This window comes from Semicossyphus pulcher, unplaced genomic scaffold (assembly GCF_022749685.1).
Source record: "Semicossyphus pulcher isolate SPU_LCO1_2020_fin unplaced genomic scaffold, fSemPul1.0.p SCAF_9, whole genome shotgun sequence".
Lineage (NCBI taxonomy): Eukaryota > Metazoa > Chordata > Actinopteri > Labriformes > Labridae > Semicossyphus > Semicossyphus pulcher.
Window position 1 is genome coordinate 25,373,328 of NW_027211770.1, and position 23,300 is coordinate 25,396,627.

General features: G+C 42.0%; 1 protein-coding gene across 2 annotated transcripts; it reads right to left on the bottom strand.

Annotated features, from left to right (window-relative positions):
* Nucleotides 1-4,840: 4,840 nt before the first annotated feature.
* On the bottom strand, nucleotides 4,841-22,209 carry usf2l (upstream transcription factor 2, c-fos interacting-like). Of its 2 annotated transcripts, XM_069655757.1 has the most exons (11): nucleotides 21,999-22,209; nucleotides 20,577-20,617; nucleotides 20,159-20,265; nucleotides 18,796-18,915; nucleotides 17,903-18,056; nucleotides 13,937-14,024; nucleotides 11,532-11,570; nucleotides 8,467-8,525; nucleotides 8,008-8,102; nucleotides 7,791-7,919; nucleotides 4,841-6,934 (listed from the first exon to the last, which is right to left on the bottom strand). In XM_069655757.1, the coding sequence occupies exons 1-11, from the start codon at nucleotides 22,031-22,033 to the stop codon at nucleotides 6,845-6,847; spliced, it is 957 nt and encodes a 318-aa protein (XP_069511858.1). In that variant the 5' UTR covers nucleotides 22,034-22,209; the 3' UTR covers nucleotides 4,841-6,844. The 2 variants fall into 2 exon arrangements, with proteins under 2 accessions (XP_069511858.1, XP_069511859.1); XM_069655758.1 differs by lacking the exon at nucleotides 11,532-11,570.
* Nucleotides 22,210-23,300: the final 1,091 nt, after the last annotated feature.

Below are 23,300 nucleotides of genomic sequence, written 5' to 3' on the forward strand. Positions count from 1 at the left end.
ATATGTAAACAGTAGAGTATAAGAAAATAGAAAATGAAAAATATATAAATAGAAAATTAAAACAGAATGAAACAAATAAATAAATAAATAAATAAAAATTCAGGACCAACTTCTTCTCAGTAAACTTTTAAAGAGACCAGTAAACAGAGTATGGAAGCCCTCGAGATGGCGTAAATGAGCTTTAAGCGCCTTGCTGCTTTATGGAGGAGTAGAGATTCACTCTCTTGATGTGTGATCTAAAGCTGAAATATGAGTCTAGTGCACAATTTGCAGCATCATAATAATGCATTGGATTTATCGTGTCAGAATAAAAGCACACCTGGAGCTGTCTTCCTGTAGCTGAGAGGTTTTTGCTCGTTAATGTTTTTATGACTAATTGAAACTTTTGGTTTTCTGGCCGAGTGTTTATACATTCAAATGTGGCCTCTTTGCACGGCGTTTTACTGCCAGAGAAGTTGTTAAACTATGGTGCATGATGTTTCATTAAAACTTTTTTGACCATTGTTCAGTATTAATCTGGTTGTATGGGGAATCAGCTTTTTCATGTACTGACCAGGCCTCACCGAGAGAATTAAACATATCTAGACATCTTGTTTTAAATGTGTAATGTTGCTGGTTATGGTAAGAAAAAATATAGCATCATGATAAGAAACAGTTGAAAGCCCCCCTGCAGTGAACATCAAGTGTTTAACCTTGTAAACATCTCCATGTGGTGTTCTTCATGTGCTACAAGACATATCAGGGACAACATCAGCATCATCTCCATGGCTGGGCCTGTCTGCTTTTAAACTGCAGTGTACCAAGGACAGGCTGAACAACACGTTTTCAGATTGGCAGGTTTGTGACGTCACAAACCTAAGGAGCCAATCCTGTTAATACACGGGGTGACGCTATGCATATCATTATGTGTAACCTATGGCAACCACATCGGCGATGCGCGAGCCAGCTGTAACCGTCGTCGTAATCTTTGTAAACTCACTACTGACTACTAACGCTAACGTTGCTTCTACTAATTACTACATTTCAAGCTAGCTAAGTTTCAACAAAGTGCCTCTAAACGATGGCAGAGACGTGTGTTGTTTTTGCGACGGAGGGGGCGGCTGGAAATGTGCATAGTGGGCGGGGCCTATGCAGATTCAGGACATTTCAATAAGGGAGAAGGAGGGGATGCCTTGGGAGGATTTTTACAAGTTAATTAAACGAATGTCTTAAAACATGACTGGAGCTGGACTTTAACAATCTTAAATGCAATATATATTACCACTACTCTTTAGTAGTATTTTCTGTCTGTGGGTTGGTTTGATGAATCCAAGTGAGTCCGAGGCTAAGGATCCTTCAGAGTAGAGTTTCTCCAGCATTGGATTCCAGCTGCTGTACATGAGGTTTTAACTACCTGGAAAAGTAGTTAAATCGTTGTGGTGTATTGACACGGCCATTTTTCAAACGCTGTGTAGTGTTAATGTGGTTGTTGAACTGTGCAGCAACCATTTTATGAAGTGAACAGGCCTCGCTGAGAGAATTAGAGACGTTTAATGGATATTATAAATAAAGAAGAATTCAGAGAACGAACAGGAGCCATCTGACATGTCTGTTCTTCTAATGATACACAGTAATTAGAAATAACTGCTTCAGCTTCTACACTCCCCACTGTCTCTTCTGACTTTGTAGCTGCAATCCAAACTTTGTGGAGTATAAAGTCTGGATGAAACCACAAAGGAAGAAAAGCTTTTAGGTGGAGTCAAACTTGTCTTTCAATGTATGCAAACAGAATTCGCCTGTCAGTTTGATCAAAATACTTCAGAATCCAAATCCATGGCAGCTCAAGAAAAGCACAGAAAAAAGCTCATTCCAGTCCCCGTCTCATGACAGCGGCAGAATACATCCCTTTGTGCTGATGCTACTATTATGAGTGAGACAGGAGCTGTGTAGTTATTAATGTAGGCCCAGGGAAGACGCGAGGCAGAGTGGTATACAAGGCATGAAGAGCATTGTATGTCAGATGGAATAAGACTCTTTCTGTCAGACATTTTCGACAAATAACAACCTGTGAGAGGAAAAGAGGGAGGGGGGTGAAACAGGCAGAGGCAGCGGACAAAACATGCTCCTGACAGCTCCAAAAGCACAAAGGTAAGACTCGCCTGCAGGACATCAAAGTGTGGCTCTCCAGCAGAATGTGCTGGCCAGCATGACTCCGGTGAAAATCAGTCAGCCGTGTTCTTTGGTGCATGTGCCTAAACACAAATTAAAAAAGGGCTTTTCTACATTCACATAAAGGATTTTACAGCGGGGGGTGCTTCGACCTGCCCTCCAGGCAAACTTGGAAACAGGTGTTTGAGCTCAGTGCTGACCGGAAATAGAGCTCTTCTTCATCCATTTGGTTGCAAAATTCCTGCAGGAACAATTTATTGTTCGAAGCAGAAGACGCTTCTCTGTTCTAATTAATAAATCAATTAAAAGTGAGTGAATGATCTGCACTGAGAAGTAAAAGCAAAAAATCCCCTGTGCACTCTTCATACTACATTTTTAAAGAAGAGAAACCCACATGTCTGTGAGCCGTTTACATTTCCTTTCCAAACCGATTTCCTTTCAACTCTGCATGGTTTTCTTCAGAGAGCCCTGACAGGTTCAGGGTGAAAGAGGCAGACAGACAGACAGGCAGAGAGACAGGAAGACAGACAGACAGACAGACAGACAGAGTACGTATGTCCCAATCAGGCAGGTACGCAGGATCAGAGATCAGCCACTTCAAACAGAGACAGGGACACACAGACGCCTGCCTGCCTGCCTGCCTGGCTAGCTGTGTGTGTTTGAATGGCAGCTGACAAGCCTGGAGACACTGCAGGGAGGAGGGCGGCTAGACAAAACACATGATGTCAGCCAAATGAATACTAATACATAATAAGTCTCTCTGTTATAAATAGTCTTCTTAGACGTGTTCAGTATTCCAGTGTGCATTGAAAAGATTATCCAAATCATGGCCGCTGCCTCGCTAAGAGCAGCAGAATGATGCTTAAACGCCTCGACCCGCAGAGTCAAACTCAATCTCACTGAGGGCTTAGATGCGCCTTTTATCCACCATTGATCTCCCTCACCCAAGGTGCCCTCTGTGTGTTCTAACTACTTACTGGTTTCAATTTTACCAGTCTGTTGATCAATCGATCGTCTGAACTAAAGCGCAGGCAGAGGGTGCTTACTTTCTCCAAGGACACATAATCCTCTAAATTTGTTATTCTATTAACAGAGGATGTCCAGAAAGATGTAGAGGCTGCGAAAACATCTGAAACTGCATTAAAACACACGCTGAATCCTGCATACTGATTGGCTGAGCATCTTAAGAAAATACCAAGCCACTATGAATATTGGAAAACGTGCAACATTAACCATTTCTCTGAGGAGTCTCAGGACCTTTAATTTGTGCCCTTTTAAATTCATCACACTGCTGTAGAGCCATTTAAATGAGACAACCCCATTACTGTTACTTCAGGATCCCCCATTAGACGTGTAAATCTCAACTTGGTCAAGACTTAACTAAAGGGATATTTGGGTGTCCCTTCATCCAGCCTCTCGCCTGATTACATGATTTCTGTATTTGTGTTTTAGTCTTCTTTCTCGTTTGATTGCACTATTGTAAAAAGCTGACGTCATGTACTTTTGTGCAACAATCAGGATATTTGAATGACTTTAACTCTGACGACAGAGCATGTTTGCTTACGATGCCCACAGGGTTATTCAAATGAGATTACACCACATCTAAGTCCTGTTCAAACAGAGTACATTCGTTTTTCATTGTTAAATCTTTAAAAACAATAACTGGATATGTTTTTTACTATATTCAAGTGACAAATTATAATCTCAAATATTCAAGGTTCTGTCCTAACTTATATAAATACTGAACAAAATACTGTATATAGCAGAGTTAATTGGTAAAATTTCAAAATAGCAGATAATATTATGTAGAAATTGGGTGACAACAGTAGAGGATCTACTTTTCAGGGTTCTTTGCTTTCAAAATCCTCTAAGTAATAACATTTACTCACTTTATTTCAAAGGTTTTCATGTTCTCAGCGATGTTTCCCCTTGTTCAAGTAGAACAAGTAGTTCTCCTGGGTCAATTATGCGATATATGAGCAATATCCCATGAGAAGACCGTTGTATTGAATATCATCACGGCTGTGATTCGGTCGTAGGCACGAGGCCGCAGGCGGCAAATAATAGTAAACAGTAATAATCAACAACAGATTGGTTTTTTTTCTCCGCCAACTCAATTAGTTCCACAACTTAACTGAAACTGGACTTTTGTTGCCGAGCAACCCAAACATGCTGCTGCACTCTGTGTCTACAGGTTAACTCAGATCAGCTGGTTTTATTATCTACATTTATCTGTTTGTTTTAATTTATCAGCCAGTGAAATAAGAGTCTGCTGTGTGATTCAGAGGCACCTGCTTCGTTAACGTAGACATACACAGTCTGCTGTGTTGTTCATCAACTGTATTCAGAACACCTGGCTGAGGCGGAGTGGTACACAGCACTCATGGAATGCCTCTTGTCCAATCAGATTGCTTGGTCAGAACTATCTGTTGTATATGGTGATATTACCCACCTACAACTCTCACAATGTTAGTGAACACAGGGATGAGCCTACTGACATCTACTCAAACCAACGAGATATGAATTGTGCTTCTAAATCAACACGGCCGGAGCTGTGAGCCAGAACATGAAATGAGGTTCAAGTGTGTTTGTCCATCTCTGAGCAGGACATCTTACAAGCTAAAATGAGCAAGTATGGAGTCTTGTGTATGTCTGTGTTCAAACAAAAAACAATGAGCCACAACAAAAGTCGTTCGAGGTTATTCGCTAGTGAAACGTTTATTTCCACCGCTTTACTTAGAAAAGATGTTTTACAATCTAACCTGAGAACAGTGCGGCAGCTACAGAGAGAAAAGGAGTCTTTTTTCCTTCTTTTGCCATTTCAAAAAAGAAACGCAAGAAAAAAAAAAAAAAGAATTAGCCACAAGTGACCTTTCATTTGTGAACATCCATCTTCAAAGCATTATTCATGCCTTCACATTCACATTTCTCTGCTCTCCTCTCGCTGAGGTGTAAAATCTTCTACTGCAAAACATCTATCACTAACTTTGGCTGGGAGCCTCGCGTGATGGATCAGACACTTGCACTTTTTGTGTCAGGTTTTAATCTAGCAGTCGTAGCAGAACAGCACTTCCAAAGCACAAGCTGTTAACTTGCACTGTCTGAGATATTAAAATGAGATCGTCTGCCTGATTCTGCCAGGGGTCTGAGTGTTGGTTTTGCTTTGCTGGATCCTGAGCTGTTGACACAAGGAGAAGCAATCGTGCTCTAATAAGTGGCTCCCAATCTTGATATCTCTCTCCCACTTTCGCTCACATCGCCCAGAGCGGAACAAAAATACATCATGTATATTCATTCACAAAATCATCAACAAAATTAATATTGGCTTTTGCTGTTTGTACAACCAATTACTGTTTACTTATTGTTCGCCTGAGTGGGAGGAGAAATATGCGAGTTTCCAACTTTCAAACTATTCCGTCTCTTTCCCAGAGAGCGAGTCGTACTCGACTAAGAAGTGCAGCACAGAATTTGTGCGTACTCCTTTTCCATAGTGAGCAGAGAGTCTTTGAGTACCACTCTCCAGGGTGTCTCCTCCCCCCTTGTGCGATGAGCTCCATTTGAAGTGTTGCAATACCAAAATAGAGCAAACAGCTTGAAATGGAACATGTGGGGATTATTCGTACACGTACTGAGACGCCGGTAAATCACACATGAACAAAAGCTGGAGAGAAAAACCACAATACCTGGATAAAGTTTGGCAAAAGTTGGAATTTGCACCCCTCTCCTCTCCAGCACACTGGGTTTATGAATCATCATGTTCCACACATGTACATTTCAATCAGAAACATTTTAACAGCTGGATGTCTTACAATCAATTTAGTTGAATTTTGAGCTCTTTTCTGGTTCAGCAAATGCCCAACAATTCAAGTAAACCACTCCTTTTTTCAAATCAAGCTCCAGGATTGCACACGTCATTATTACAACAAAGGGCCAGCATGAAGTTAATGAGTTATTGATTGTTTGCTCCCAGAGATAATCGCCTCTAATTCTCTGTAACATCTGTATTAAAACATGAGACGTCATATTTACATAAATCAGCCCAGAGGCACGAGCCAGCACAGCTTCGTGTTTGTCTTTGGGTCTAGGTAAGCTATGTGTGTCACATTATTTATGTCTGCAGAATCATAATGTTTTGCATACTTTGATGTTTTCTCTGTAAAAAATGCTGCTTCTCTGGGGTGCATGAGCTTCAATGTAACTGGTCTCCATCAAGGCTTCTGCCAGCAAGCGGACTAATAAATTAAAGCAGCTAAAAACAAACATATTAAAACAGAAAACAAACAGAATAAAAGCATAAACTAAGTCAAAATTAATAACTCTGAGGGAAAATACACTGACAGGGGACAGAATTAAATGACAAACATCTTAGTCCATGAGTGAGGCTACATAAATACAAAACAAAGTTCAGCAGAGGTTCTTTCTGTAGCTCGTGCTCGTCAGCCGCACTCTGATGGAGGCGAGTGGCCATCTTTTCTCGGAGCACATTTCTACTGAAGGTGGTTATCTCAACGGGATTGAACAGTCAAGTACAGCCACAACAGGCTGGTGAGGGGGTCGCGACCTGGGAAACTCAGGGGAGGATGCATTCACTAAAAGAAAGTGAGTCCTTTTTTCTTCATCAGCTCGCCTTCTTTTCCACCGCATAGCTTATATGTCTGATTGGTGGTGCCCCTCCCTGCTTCTTTCTGTCTCTGCTTCACTGCGGCGGCGTCTCTCCAACCATCTCGATGCCGTGCTGCTGGAGCTGCGCTCGCAGCAAAGCATTCTCATTCTTCAGCTCTTCAATCTTAAAGAACAAAGAGCAAAAGAAAAAAAAATCTCATTATCAACATCTTCATCCCCGTGACAGCTTAATATAGCTCCAAGTTTACAGACCAAACTTTTCCGTTTGAAGACTCAGAGTGCTGCTGTGTGTGTAATGTACACACAGAGCTATTCAATCCCTGGGATTAAAGTGTAGTATGTGCAACCCTTTTCAAAGACACCCCTGTCCACAACCAACTGGATTATCGAATCTTGAGGTGTGTCATCTCCGCTACATTTCCCCAGAGTGAATTCCCAATTCCCTGACTCCCCACTGAGGGGCTGGGGAGGACAGGATATTGAGCTTTGAGCATCAGAATAGGAATATATTGCTAGATGCCTTGCAGGCCTGGGATTCAATGGGGAGATGTGGCAGCCTCAGAGCTGCAAGATTTCACAATACTTTGAGTGCATTAGCATGCAGTTAGCTCTCACATAACCCCCGTGTATATTATTCCCACAGTCTCTCAAAGCGCTGCGTTCAGGTAACACTTTGCATTATATGAGAGCAAACCCTTTGATCCTCTTTGTCAGGCTGTGCTGATCAGCTATAGAGACGGAAGTATCGGGGGGTTGTTTTGAAGAAATGAGGATGCATGTGGGGCAGGGTGAACTTCATGCTTCTGAGACTTTAGTGAAAGGAGGTTTAAGAGCACTCCAAAGCAAACTATTCACTGCAGTGACAATCTTCACAGACACATGTGCAGCAAAATTTGACTGCCGTGTTATATGTGACTAAACACCTCAAAGGACGATTTAGACACAATCACTAGACCCATTAATGAAGTCCTGAAACTTCACTTGATGCCGACATTTGAAGAGCACAGTGACCTCCATACCTGCTGCCTGCAGAGCTCGTTGTCCACTTGTATCCTCTCCACTTCCTTCAGACTCTCCTGCAGTCGCTGGTTGCTTTGCCTCAGCTCGCGGATGTAGTCACACGCTTTAGACAGGATGCCTCCTTTGCTCTATGAAAAGGACAAAGATGACGTCACAGAGTTTGATGGTTTTTAAATAGACCTCAGCTGCACAGCAGAGTCAAGCGAGACGTCTTACCGCTCCGGTCTTGGTGCTGTCCATATTGCAGTCTGGGATGATCTTGGAAAGAGTGACAATCCAGTTGTTGATCTTGTCTCTTCGTCGCCTCTCAACTGATGGAATGTAAGAAGACAGAAAATATTAAATATGTATATAAACACAAGCAGCATTTCCTGTTTTATTTATCTGATTAGATTAAGAGATCAGACTTTAGGTTTAAAAGAACCAGGTTTTTGTTCCAAACAACTTGTCATTTCAGTGGTCTCACTTCAGGTACCAAATACTGCCCTCTATGACAGCTCAACAGCAGCCTCTAGTGGCCAGTCTGCAAACATATGTTGTTATATATTCTTAATAGAATATTTTGCAAAGGCTCAGTGATTTTACTTCAACAAAAATGCTCCATTTAGGCACAACACTGCATTGTGCTGCACTGTGTCATGAAATCAAAAGGCACAATAAAAGCTAATTACCCACCTTCATTATGTTGCGCTCTCCTCCTTTCATCTCTTGGCGTTCGCGGTCCATCCATTTTCCTGCAGACAGACAGGAAATACAAACGCTTTTCATACGAGACAATATCTCTCATCTCTGACTACCCTACAATCAGGCACCAATCCAAATTCACCTAATCTTGTGCCTATTTCAAACTATTCTGCACTGTTATCTTTAAGCTCAAGCCTTTTATAATCACAGCACTTACCATTGCCAGTGTGCACTATTTTTAAAAGAGCCTCTAAAGTCGTCTAGTGCTTTTTGCTGAAAATACTGAGGCTGTATATGCAGCAGTGCAGACACCCTCCGTGGCCTGAAGCTGGGCTGCCTTGACTGGAATACTGAGACCCATCCTATCTTTTTATTCTTGTTGGCTCTCCTCTTTGCAGGTGTGGCCCGAAGGGAGCTCTCTGCTTTATTATGCTGTAAAATTACAACACTGTAGAATCCCAGATGCTGTCTGTTGGAGTCTGGGCACACAGCTAATGACACAACTGTCTCTTGTCTCCGTGTCTTCCCTTAGGTACTCTGTTAATTAAGTCCCTGAGACGTGACAGGGAGACTTATCCAGCCACCCACCACGGCGTGAACAGGCCAATAACACATCTGCATATAATTATCATAAAAGGTGTCCTACTCAATATCTCAACCGTGCTTCTGTCTCAGTAATGGAACACAATTAATACTTCACTCAACCTGTTTGAATTGACTCAACAAACATGCAAAAGGAAGAGAAATAGTGCAGAAAATATCAATTCTTCCCTGAAGTAAATGCACTTCTGTGCACTTGTTGCACATAAATAACTCCTCTAAGGTCATTCTTGTTCCTTTTCTGTCCCTATCAAACATCTTTATTCTACAACAGTGAACATGTGACCCATCAACACAGCCCAGCGTCTGATATCTCTATTTGAGATAGTCAGCCAAGCCAAACTGCAGTCTCACTTGTATCTCAACACATCTTAATGGGATTTCAGCTTTATAATGGATTCAGCCCAACAGTACTCTTAGGCAGTGTGAAAAGGGGGGATGACTGTATGCATAACTAAATATACAGGCCTAAAGGACTGTCTTTTTTCATAACTTGTAAAAGCACAGCACACATCTAAGTGCGCCTGAGACTTATTGTTGGCAGAGAAATCCAGGAAATTAGCAGGATGCGAAAACCTGTCCTGTGTGCTTTATCCATATCATTTGAAGGTTGGAGGAAGAAAGGGACAAAGTTGGAATCGTCTCATATTAATCCTCCGAAGAGAAATGAAATTGTCAACTCTTTTGCACTCCCCTATTATTGACTACAGTATTAAACCATCCAGGGACTGAAAAGTGTGGCAGGTACATTGAGATACAAGTGACTGCAGCATGAGCTCAATATTCTCTCAATAGATGATTTAAAGTGGTAATCTCGAAGGTCTCAGTTTCGTTCTCTTTGGCGGCACTTATGGCGCTACGCAGCAATTGTGGGAGCACACTTCCCAGATATCCAGACAGTGTTGCATGTGTGACGTCCACGTTTGGCTCCGGTTGTAACTCTAGATTTTCCTGGCTGACGGTCGCTTTAACTGGCTTAGACTGTTTTGAAGTTGTATCTGTAGTCATCGATCTTTTCTGTTTGTTCAGCCATAGTAGATTACCGTTTACTCGCAACACTTGCAGAGACTGAAAAAGCAGCCGCTTAGCTCCGCCTACCCTCTCTGGCAGACTAACCACTGCTGGGCTATGGAAAACACGTCACTATAGCCGCTTTCCCACTGTTCAAAAAACCTGCTAACATCCGGCTTTTTTGCTTGGTGGTAAAGGTTACAATCGGCATTCAGACCCGAGTCATTATCGCCTCGGTTCAAATCGGCAATGATGGGAACATCAAACCCGTGTCGGCACGCTAATCTCCGCCCCCTTTCCGGCGCGCCGCTATGCTCCGTCGGTAACTTCTGCGACTCTTTGTAATCTCAGCTACAAATTTTGCCCGTCTCCAAGCGAGCCACACTCGAACATCATTCCAAATTCATCAGTGCTGAGTTTGGTGAACAGACTGAATGAGTAATAGATACAATACAGACCATCGTAACATCTTCACTGTTTACTAACCCTGTTTCGGGCGCGTTTGTGATGTCAGATGGTGACGCAGCAGAAAAGAGACCGCAAGGAGTATACTCCACTGGTAATGGTAACAGAGACAATCGGCATCTATATGCGTGTCGTCCTGGGTCTGAAAAACCTGCGTCAACAAGCTAAATTTAGGTGGGAAAGGGGTTTAACTCACGAAAGTCGCACCAGACACCCAGTCTGCAAAGGCTTTCATCAGAGGGCCATGGGCTCAATCACCATTGTGTCACCTCATTCGGCGATAGATAGTGACTTAACAGACATTTATTTAAATGAAAATCTTCAAGATTATTACTTTAAACATCAGTGATCATTAATGACCAATAACTTAACTTCCCTGCAAACATTTATGTAGAAGAGATGTCGGGAAATTCTCAACTTGTGTTTTTGTTCTATTGGCTTCTTTTGTCCCAATATTAATACCAAGATTTCAACACTTGAAACTGTCCAAACTGTTTGAACTCCCTCAAACTAGGCCAGAAGAGAACGAAACTCAAACATCTAAAAGTGAGGACACTCTGAAAATCATACTGAAGTAAAAGTGTGGAGTGAGCCATTTGTTTCCACATGGAGAACAATGACCTAATTTCTAAGTCCTAATGGAGAAATGCGGCTGCCACGAGCACGACTACCAACAATGGATCAGGGTCAGCACTGAAGAGAAGCTACATCTGTGTCTCACACATCAAGAGCGGGGAGAATCACCAGGGACTTACAGGAGGGGAGGGGCGGAGGGGAGGGGGAGGCGGAGGGTTTGTGTGCTTCTTCTCTCTTCTTGTGATCTCATTTGATTAGTTCATTTGCTGTGAGAGTGTGTGTGCGTGTGTGTGTGTGTGTGTGTGTGTGTGTGTGTGTGTGTGTGTGTGTGTGTGTGTGTGTGTGTGTGTGTGTGTGTGTGTGTGTGTGTGTGAGGGGGGGGGGAATGTGGAATCAGTCCTCACCAGTTTAAACCTTCCTGCTGCAGCAGCTCGTTTTCATCTCTGCGAACGGCAGATAGGGTGGCAAGTTTTCATTCATTTCACTCACATGTCAACCATAATATCACTGTTCATTAGTTTGCACTTAAATATAACTCTCAGGCTCGTGTCAAACATCATAAATTATTCATGGAAGAGGAAATAAATAGAAACAAACATATTGCAGAAAGGCATTCTGAGAGATGGGGGAAAAAAATCACTTTGTATTTCAACACATGGCAATGCAGATGAACTCTTCAACAGTCTTTGTCTTAGGCTTTCTAGTCTTTGACTGTAAAGCAGTCTGTTTGTATGCTGTGAAAATCAAGCATCATCAAAAATGGCAGAGCGGCTAAATTTAAGGCGGATCTCGAACTTCCCCGTGATGCTGCTGCCCACAACAAAGGAGTCTAAATCTTTGAGAAACTTCTTGTAATCAGAGACCGCACACATACTGAAGTGACACTCGATAAATCAAAGGCAGATATATTTAATAGTATGGCAGCTGTCTCCTGTTTGTGTTCCTTCATAACTTTTATAATGAGGAGGCAAACAGGAGCTGATGTGATACCAAGAACAACCTGTGTTAATATGTTGTCTCCTTGTCACTCCATACACCACATGTGCTGATGCTAACTAACTATAATGCAGTCCGCTTCACCAGTTAAAGGTTAAGTAAAGGTCTGCTGGGAAATGGAGGTCAGTGCTAACTCAATTTGATTAATGGGTCATGTGTTCATTTAGGGTGACCAAACAGGCTCATGGCTGTGCTTTGGCTTTTAACAAACAAGGGGGAAAAACAGTCACATGACCTTAAGAAAATCTGCATCCCTAAGCACTTGTGTGTTTCTGGCACTCAATGAACTCTGAGACAAAGCTTACAGCCATTCCTTTCTGAATAATTATCTGCAAAGAGCCAGAATCAGGCTGGTATCATGCCATGTATGAGACAGTTTGCCTTTGCTCAGGTGAACCTGCTGATTATCTTAATATCAGCAATCACCAGCATGTTGCTAACAGTTGGAGAGAGCCTGAGCTGGATCCCGCTTTTGAAGCATGATTATAATGATGCATGTTGCGAATTTTGGAGATAAACAACATAAGAAGATTTAGGAGAAAACAGGAAAAATAAAGATGCTTAATTAAAAAAACATCCTTCACACAAACTGTAGAGAGGGACAAGGAAGAACCCCTGAGCAGACACAGCGTGTGAAAAAGTGAAAGATAACAACAACTACAGTAGCACTTCATGTTGCATGAACTGAGCCTTATGATAGATTGAATAGGCTGGAAGCTGCTTTATAGTCTAGTCCAGCGGTTCCCAACCACAGTGTAAAAAAGGCTTAAGAAAGGCTGAGCCCCCCTAGCCCTCACACACGTACACCAAAACAATAATGTGATTAATTCCAAATCTTTCACACCAATCAGCCTGTAGTTCGTTGTCGTTTTAGTTTATTATAATAACTAAAGCTAACTTTGATAAACACCCCTTTTAGTTACATTTAAATATGTGGATGTAGGCATTTCTGCATACATGTATGAATGTATGGAGACTTTTGATTATCAAGTAAGTGCTCTTTTAATGATTTTATTTAAACTTGTGCAAATCTTATCTTGACAATCACAGTGCAGACAAAGCCTCGCGCAGCCCCAGCGATCTTTGCCGACTCCTGAGGGGGGCCCGGACCCCAGGTTGGGAACCACTGGTCTAGTCTATGTAAAATTCCTTTATCAATCAAGCTGATCAACCAAAAACAGCTAGGAGGTGCATATAAACAGGTTTTGCTACTTTTATCAGTCGGCATACCGGTCTCCAAATCACCACATGCCTGCCTGTTTCCCAGCAATTTAACTGCTTCCACTTCCCCAGCCTCTTCCTGCATTAGCATTTAGATTTAAGCAAATTCAGCATTCTTTGTTCGCTGCATATGTGTTGATGTTTATGTAAATGAGATGTATCTCTGGGTTTTGCCAGGTGGGGCGTCTTGAACTGAGAGAAGTCTGTGTCAAGCTTGTGAAGATTTGTTCTGAAGAGTCACCGTACAGACACTTACTTCCAAACTCACAGGTAATTGTTAGTGCTGCAATAAAAGGTGAAAGCTGATTTTGAGGGATAAAGCTAATGTTGATGAAAATGTCCTGACTGAATTATTCAGAATTAATTAATTGCTGTGAATGGTTCTAGACAGATGACATTAATAGCCTAATTTTTAAACTATAAGCAAAATGAACCTTCAAACTTCAACTGAGCGATTTGCAACTTGTCAGCGAAAAAAATCACCAAAAAGCAAATTTCAAGAGGCATTCACATGAAGAACAACTGTAGTGTTTTATTCTCAGACAGAGCTGTGTCTCAGACACTAAGTGGAACTGATAGATGTGATACTCACGCAGGGTAGGGCTGTGTGCGAGGGGCGATGGTTCGTTGTGTGCCTGTCTGAATGACATCAGGGGGGGTCATCATCACATAAAACTGACCTGTTGAAAACAAGGTAGTCATCAGTCAGCAATGAGGGGAAGAAGAAGAAGGGTAACATGACATGAAAGACTGGCTCTGCCGCTGTAATGAAATGAAATCTCACAACAAATCAGAGTGTAAAACAGAATCTCATCAAACCTCGAATCCACATGAGCACAGACAAAACACAGTGTTTACACAGCGGGAGGCCCTCTCATGTACAATCAACATGGAGACGGAAAAACTGACAGGACCTCCTTCTCCCAGCTCCTGAGACATTCAGCACAAAACTCATATTTGAAAGGAAAACTCTACTCTCTATTGGAAGGCATGCAGGGACTGTTTCAGCACTGCAAGGCCTGTGAGATACAGACATCTCATCTTGTTCTTGTGGGACAGGAGTCGACCAAACTGCCCAAAAACGTCACTAAAAACTATCCCCAGTAACACTTAACTGGACATTTAATTCCTTATAAACAACATACTAATGGGGATCGTTGGTTTCAGTTTCCAAAAAAGGAGCAGTGAATGTATCTATTGGGTTTAAGTATAATTATGACAATTTAATTTTTAGTCCAAACAGCCTGTAGTTTATCCTTGACAACTTATAATGAGGGACTCTTGTGTCATGTCAGCAGCTTTTCTTAACCCTTCAACTTCTGTCAAATCATTTTGTGAAAACTGAGTTTATTTAGTTTCATGTTTACTTGGATTCATATTGGCATGAAATCTAAGTGAAAGTAAGTTTAAAATTAATTGCTCCTCCTAAAAAGGTTGGAATATTAGAAACTGCTCATGGACTATACTTCCCAGCGTGCTGGATCCCATCCTGTCAGAATGTTGTTCTTTGCCAGAGCCCCATGCTCTATCCTCCACTATCCCTCACCTCATAGAAGATGACAGCTTGTAAAGCACTCTCCACCACCTACACCCAACAGTGCACTCTTCAGCCAGTATGTCATGCCTGCTTAAACTGCCCCAGGCTCACAAAAGAGGGAGAGAGAGAGAGAGAGAGAGACAGCAGCTCACTTCCTCCTGTAAGGCTGCGGCTTTAGCTGTTAGCCACAGCAAAGGAAGCCTCACGGTCTTCTTCCTCTTCTGTGGCATCAGCAGGCAGCCACTCATGACATGCAAAAACACATAAGCGGGTTTGTGGTTTCTGCTCATACAATTTATATCTGAGGTGTGTCAAATGACATGTCTGACCTCTTTGGGTGTGTGTCATGCGATGGCCAACACACAAAGCTCCATGAGAGAGAGAAAAGGGGACAGGCAGGCCGTGCGGATGTGCCGCATAAGCGTGACAAGCTGAGCATCAGTATGTATTAAGAACAAGTTTACGGGGGAACCCCGACAAATTCTACCCTATTGGAAGACAATGACCTCTGTTTGAACCGTAATAGTGCCTGTGTGTCGTTGTGAACTGCAGCATGGAAAGATGTTCTGGGTTTATGAGCCAGACTCTTCTTGCTAAAACTTATGAGCGTCTAACTCAAGGGAATGGCAGATGGTATATTGCTATGAAACGCTGTAGTATCATGTGCTGGTACTGCCGCAGGATAAGGTTTGTGAAGTGTTACAGCCACAAACATGCATGAAACATTGTTTAGTAGCTATTATAAGCTGCATTTGTTTTGTGGCCAGACCTGTGGTATGCTGCATGTTCCTCGGGAGCTACAACAAGGTGAATCATCTATTTCGAATCAAGCTGGTTATTTGGAAGAATTTTTTAAATTGCTTGATTCATCTTGAGAAATAGAAGCATTTGCTGCACTTTTTAAACTCTATTTATCCTTTAAAAATTAAGTGTCTTTGGCTTCTAGGCTGTTGGTCAGACTAAACAAGCAAATCAAAAGATATCATGTGAGCTGTGACAAATTGTGAATGGCCCTTTTTTTAAACAGTTCAACCTTTATGAACTGATCAACTGAAAACATGATCAGCAGATTCAGCAAAAATGAAATTGATCCCTATTTGCAGCCCTAGCAAGGTCTGAAATTAAGCTTTTCCACGCCTGCCCCTGAGGTAGGTCACTGAACATTTCTACTGGATGCTCAATTTTCTGTCTGCCACTTCTTAAATACAAAACAGAACTATTCAATTTGAGTCAGTGGTACCCGTCAGTAGATATATGTAACTTTAATCCTTTACTATTCTTAACCTAAGAATTGCTTTAGAAACTATGATTTATAAATAGAGGAAAAACCTAACTGCCATGCTGGCTTGTTATTTGACATTTTACCTGCCAGAGCCAACATTTACCCTGCAGCTGGCAGGTGTTCATTTTATTCCCTGAGCCCTCGCCTTCTACACTCTACATAGATATTTATGGCTGCAAGTATCTCTCTCAGTTTTAAAAAGTAATCTGTAAAAACAAATATCATCATTTAGGCCTTCGTGTCATGCCAGTGTAGAGTCTGGGCAAACAGTGGGCCAGAAAGGACAGACTGCAGAATATCCACTGGGTGATGAATAACAAGTTCCTCCTGTCACCATGGTCCAGGCACAATACTCTCCCTCCAAACCCACAAGAGAACACTGACAGTCCACTCCTAAAACTGGCAACCAGTGTTCAGGGAGCTGTGCGCCAGAACAGGCAGATGCTGGTTGTGTAAAGCAGAGCCAGAGAGCTACTTCCTGCTCTCCAGGTCAACAAAGCCCTGACCACAGTAACTGACAGGCCTGCAGAGTCCAACAGCCTCCTCTGGATCCCCATCATGAAACCACAAGGACAGTTAACGCAGCCAGACGAGGACATATGGCAGGAAAGAGGAAGAGACGCAGAGTGGGTGGACATGTGACATGAAGCAAACTGGAAATATGATCGGTGTGACTGATTTCATTTGGCAGCTGATAATATATGACTTGAGTCATTAACAAACCGTTAGAGGAAGTATATTCTAACCATTAAAAAAATGCCTGTGATTTGTCTACAATCAAACATCTCACTCCTTAATAACATCATTCTTAAGCCCCTTTCCCATTAAGCAAAAAACCCGCTAACATCCGGCTTTTTTGCTTAATGGGAAAGGTTACAATCAGCATTCAGACCCAGGTCAGATGACTCTGCAGTGGACCCAGGTTCCAACTGGCAATGATGGGAACATAAAACCTGTGTCGACACGCTAATCTCCGACCCCTTTCCATCATGATGCTTTGAGGCGCAGAGCTACAAATTCCAGCCGTCTCCGTCCAAGCAGCGCTCGAACATCGTTCCAAATTTGTCTATTTGATAAATAGACTGAATGAGTAAAAGATACAATAAAGACCTAACCACCAAAACATCTTCACCGGCCTCCATGATGCTTACCGAAGAGTATAATGTAAGTTCTCTGTGCGTACTACCGTTTACTAACCCTGTCTCCGGCACGTTTGACGTCAGACGGTGATGCAGCAGAAATGGAGTATACTCCACTGGCAATGGGAAAATAGACAACCGGCATTTATTAGCAGGTCTTCCTGGGTTTGAAAACCCCATCAGCGCGCTAATTTAGGTGGGAAAGGGGTATTAGAGAGTGAGCACAACCTTAGGTAGTGTCCAGGATACAAACACTTAATTGCTAATTTTTTTAAAAAGCTGAGGCACTGTGGGAAGAAACTGTGTCCATCTGTATCACTAGTCATATTTTAATCACAGCATCTAATAAAAAGTCCAACATTATTTATATAATATAAATGTAAATGTTTATAATCAACAGCGCTTCATATGGTCTGACTTTCTTTTTCACATCAGCCTAAAGCTGCGAGGATCATGGACCATTCAGCTGAAAAAAGGACTGTTGTTCTCTCATTACTGTACTTCACATACGCTCCTGCTTGTCACTGAAAATAATGGCTAAATTAGCCTCACAGCGCTATGGTGAGCTTCAGCCCAAATTAAGTATGAGAAGTGACTCACCCCCTGCCTGTGTGAGCGTGGGGTCCGTGGCGGCCTGCACAGACACAGTCCCGTCGCTCACCGCGGTCGCGGGGAAGTAAGCGAAGCGGGTCTCCCCACCCACCGCCTCTCCTGCTGGGCTTCCTCCATTACTGAAAGGGTTTTGGATCACAGCCTGTGACGGATAAGAGAGAGAGGAGAGGCTTGAACAGGTAGCAATGGAGCAGTCACAGCAGGTAAACGCACACCTCAGTCTCTGTCAGACTCGATACTGGTATCCCCCATGGACCCCCGAGCAAGACAAAGTGCAGTTTGACAGCGGGGATAAAAGAAGGGAAACGGAGTAGCAGTGATCTTGTTAGCAGATATAACAGCAAGGTCAGTAAAGCTAGTGGTATACTGCAAATGAAAACTAATGTTGTCTGTTCTTGCAGGGAAAATTGCATGTTTTTGACTGAAAACACTTTCTGAATTTGGCTCTGAACACTGGGATTGTGCTGTGTTCTAGAACTATTCTGCAACTGCAATTTCAGACTGTGAGTGTCTCTGTAGCTGGCAGACGTCATGCTCTGGCACATGCTTCACTGTTTATACTACTCAGAGAAATTACCTTCACTTGCAGCTGAAACCACAACAAAGGAACGTCAGCCAGTATAATTATGTGTCTCTATCGCATCTTTTTAATTGTGTTTGGACAAAAGCTGTATCTTTTGACGTTATAGAATCATCGAGCTGCGTCTGCAGACACAATACTTGTTGGCAAGATGAATTCATTGTTGGATTACATTTCTTAGGGTAGACAGCCGGCATAATAAAAGCTGAAATCTCGCAGGCATTATTCTTTAGCACTATGGAATATTCAAGACTATAGCATGCAGTTTTCATAAAGCATTAAAAGGGGGAGATTTTGGTACCTGAGCCACAGCCTGAGGAGCCCCGGTGAAGGCGGCTGTAGAGACGACACTCACTGCTCCTCCTCCGTCATCTCTTCCTTCAAGTTGCTGGTCAGTCACCTGAACAACGCGATACGTGACCTGCACAATGGAGAGAGGACCACAATTAAAAGGTAGAATTAAATGGAAAACTGAGTAACCACTTGTTTTCTGTGTAATTTACTTAAGTCCCTATAACAGGTGTACCGTAATAATATCAAAACCTTACCTGACTTATAGATTTGTTTATCATATCTACTGCTTCAGTCCAGCCGAGCTTCTAGTATCCGACGCTCTAGTCTTAATCTCAGTAGCGTATTGATCTCACTTCAGGCACATTCTGAAGCGTAAGCATATTGTGCTGGACGTTTTACGCTTATGCATCAGAATGTGCTTGATTCAATTTTAAAAACAAGTCCAGAAAATGAGCCTGTTTGTTCCAAGAATCAGTATTTGAATTGCTCCATCATGTGACTCTCCTCCTGACTGACATGTGACAGCAGCCCCTTGCCAATCCGAGTCCAGACTGGAATCACATGATCGCTCACGCTAGCCCTGTTTACAGCCAAATGAGCCGCATGGATCACTAGCTTAATTTCCTCCAGTGTAAATCATCCAGATACATATAAACTAGCTTGAACTCATCTTTCAGATTTACTCATTTTCTTTACTGTCCTGTTGTCCATTGCTGGCCACAGTTTAGGTGAATTAACTCGTTTAGTTGACTGCGAGGAGACACTCTTGACAAAGGTCACCAGTCCATCATGGGACTGGTAACACAAAAACACACATTCATACCTTCAGGCAATTAAGAGCCTGCTATCCTCCTGACTTGTCTTTGGAAAAAGGGGAGGGAGCCGAAGCAGCCGGAGAAAACACACAATAACATTACAGTAAAACCCAAATATACACTGAATTGATGTTTTTTTTTCACTGTAAGGTGAGATTACCTACACCAAAACACAAGTATGAAATGCTTTAAATAATACGTAAATGTAGTGTGAAATACTGTTTATTGACTACATTACCTCAAACTGTCAGGATGCTCCATCAACCAAATCCTTTTAATCATATTGATCAATATGTGATCTGAAGCTCCAACGTAATTTTTCTCTGCTACAACACCGCTTGGACATTTGTTTAATCTGACATGTAGATTACTTCTAGGTCATTCTGTTTTCAGTTGTTAGTCCTGAACAGATGCAAACAGATACAGGACCCTTAGGGTATTTATAGAGTCAACTATCTATGCATCATTCTTGTCCTAAAATTGTATGCCATGTGCCATTAGGGAAACCTAGCATCTTGCTTTTTTTCCCCACTGTTCCATCCACTGGTTACGTACCTGACCTCCTTCAGTGCGGAACTGATATTGTATGTTATGGTCACCAAATGCTGCAGCCTGCTGAACGCTGGCTATGGTAACAGCTGTCTGCTCTTCTCCTGTTCCGTCTCAGGGGAATGAAGGAAAGAAAAGCAAGATGTGAGAATAAAAAACAAGGAAAACTAATTTAAAAAACAGCTACCAGAACCTGGAAAACATATTGTTGTCTGCAGTTGTTGTACAGACAACAAGATGCTGGCTACCACTACATGTTGCCAGTGCAAAAGCTTTACTTTGTCACTAACCCATAATATTATCAGATAGAGCAGTTTGTGATTGTATTATAACCAAACGTCCTATACTTTCCGCTAATATACAAAACATAAACATCACAGCTTATGAGCTGTTGGCACTGAAAGTTTGCTGAAAAGATGCTTACCTTCAGATGTCTGGACAACCTCCTCTTCTTGTTTTGCTTGGCTGCAAACCAGATGCATGAATAAATAAAAATTACGCACCAGCTTTGTCAATATTTAAGAGTACATAAATCAAAACAATTAGCCACAACTTTGCTTACGCTAATGCCAAACTTGTGCAAGAAGGCGACAGCACATTTAGGTCCTGTTCAGACAGAGCGCGTTTTAGCAGCTGAGGGCAGCTTTATGTGGTTGTTTTCAATTAGAGGGAAGCTTTTGGCGTGCTGCTTTTGCAATGCTGAGCACCTTGTGTTTTTGGGGAAACACTCTGAGCACCTTGAGTTAAAAACACTTCAACTCAAAGCAGAAAAGCGCCGGACGTCATTGGCATTTTTTCTCATTGTCCAGTCGGATGAATGGAGAGGCGGGCCTTCTGTGGGGGTGACGACATTGAGTTTACTGTTGAGTTCGTTGGAAACAACAAACATGGAAGATAAGTTAGTGGTGGCTGTTGCGGGATACCTGGAGCTTTACAATTTCACCAAAAAAAATGGGAACAGATCGGTCAGTTTACAAAATAACGGTTAGGTTAATGACAGCTAATGATTCTGTGCTTGCCTCAACAACAGTAAAAGAAAAAAGGGCGCAGTAGGCCCAGTGAGCTGCTCTTTTTAACCATAGGCTTCAACAGAAAAGGCAGTGTAGTAGTGTGCCTAAAACGTGCTCTGTCTAATCGGGACCTTACAATATAAAACACAGTAAAGTGTCCTTAAAGCTGCTGTGGGGAACTTTCAGTTTGTGTTGGCGCCCCCTGTGGCCAAAGCCTTACCTCTTATCTCTTTACTGATTTTGACCTGTACATGCTTAAGTGGTTGTTTTTAACAAAAAATCTCATCCTGCTTTCTTTAACGTATGCATCACTTCAAATTCAAATTTTTGCCCTGGAAAATGTAAACAAAAGCTGCATGTAGTTAACCACTTCTTCTGACACCTACCCCCTTTCCAGCAGTTTCAGGCATTAAAAATAACTATACAGAAATAATCAATCTTGTTGCTGATGGTCTGGTTTGCTTTTGTAGATCATAAAGAGTAATCAGAATTCATTTCAGTCTGTTTCATAACCAGCGAGAAACTCCTTATAAGAGCTTTAAGTTACCTGCAGTTACTGACAACACAGTTGTTTGTTGTTTTAAACCTAGCTTTAGCTAACTTAGCCGTCGAACTGTCATTAGCTAATTATTATCATGTTTTGTAAATACTCAGCTATCCGGTTGCAAAGTCTTCTCATCCATCACTCCTCTTGCTAACTTCACCACAGTCTTAATATTAAATTCATCTTGACTTCCTTTAGGTCAGGCCTTGTTTAGCGACGTAAACTAGCTGTCTGAAATAGCATGTTGTTGCTAGCCTGTCCCGGTTAGCCATTTTGAACGACTCTCAGTTACCTTGTGTTGTCCAGACTCTGTTCAAGCATATCCATCAGTGTTAGAATAAAAAGTGATATTCGGTGTCACAGACGGAGATGGAAGTGCTGATCACGGGAACAAACACTCGGGTCATGTGAGAGAGACAGCCCAGGACACGTGAGGTACGGCTCGGTGTCGGAGTTAAAATGGAGGCCGCTGCTACTGCTGCTGTTCAGCCGTTGAGCCGTTGGGTGATCCGAGGTGACTCCGCTTCGTCAGCTGTCGCGCGCCCGGAGGAGGATTCTTCTCGCTCACTGGAGACCGCCAGGGTCATCAGGATCAAAGCAACGTTTTTATCCCCTGAGACCACAACACCGTGAAATATCATCAGTGGAATCTGCGATGTTGGTCATCTGAGGAGAAAACGGGAAGGACAAAAACGGACATTCACAACGGACCATTTAAGACATAAACTGAATTATCCGTTAAGTGTCCTCGGGGTAACATTACTGCTCAGTATTTTTATAAAATGTGGCTTAATGGTCTGGCTCAGAATTGAACAAGTATAATATGAAACGTTTATAGGCTATGACACGTAAGCATTATTGTTATTTATCCCCAGAGAATGAAAACTTGATGAAAACGCAGTGTCTCCTACATCCCAGTCCAAACCTTATTAAGGTCTCTTAGGTTATCATTTCATTTTTAGCGGATTTTGGACATTACTTTGAATCATATGGTAAAGTTATTTCGAAGAGTTATTTCATTTATTATTTATCCAGAAGAAGTATCCTCTTGTAGGCCTATAACAACCTGATTCATATGTATCTCTGACAAATCTCACCTTTGCACTGTTCATTGCACTGTTGTCTATTGTCTCCTGTCTATTGTTGTGGGGTTTTTTTTTTCATAGGCCTGTATATGGTAGTTTTAGTTTTTATTGTCTAAGTGTCTGTGTTACCTTGTGTAACCTGTCCTTGTTTTAAGTGTAGTTTGTCAATTTCCTTGTCTGTACATTTAGAGTTAAGAAAAACCAATTCCTAATCTGTGCCCACATACTTGGACAATAAAACTGATTCTGATTCTCCCCCAGCAATACATTAACTGCAAAGTGTATTGTGCTCAAGGGTGCCTCAGCAGTGGTTTGCTGAGGGATTGTTACTAAAGATTTTAACTTTATTAGATAGACAACATAATCACTTGACAGTTTATTAGGTAACCTACGCCTAGCTTATAACTAATAAAACAGAGGATGAAATCAGAGATGTGATCATTGAACCATATGATCATAAAAGAGGCTGTATCATACAGCCTGTGTGATTGTGGTATTATTAAATCGTG

What these genes read in the sequence shown, in the direction of transcription:
- usf2l (XM_069655757.1), bottom strand. Translation starts at nt 22,033, where the DNA reads ATGGATATGCTTGAACAGAGTCTGGACAACACAAG. An exon ending in ACAGCACCAAGACCGGAGCG is followed by an intron (nt 7,920 to 8,007) that starts GTAAGACGTCTC and finishes TCCTTTTCATAG; the next exon opens with AGCAAAGGAGGCATCCTGTC. An exon ending in ACGAGCTCTGCAGGCAGCAG is followed by an intron (nt 6,935 to 7,790) that starts GTATGGAGGTCA and finishes TTGTTCTTTAAG; the next exon opens with ATTGAAGAGCTGAAGAATGA.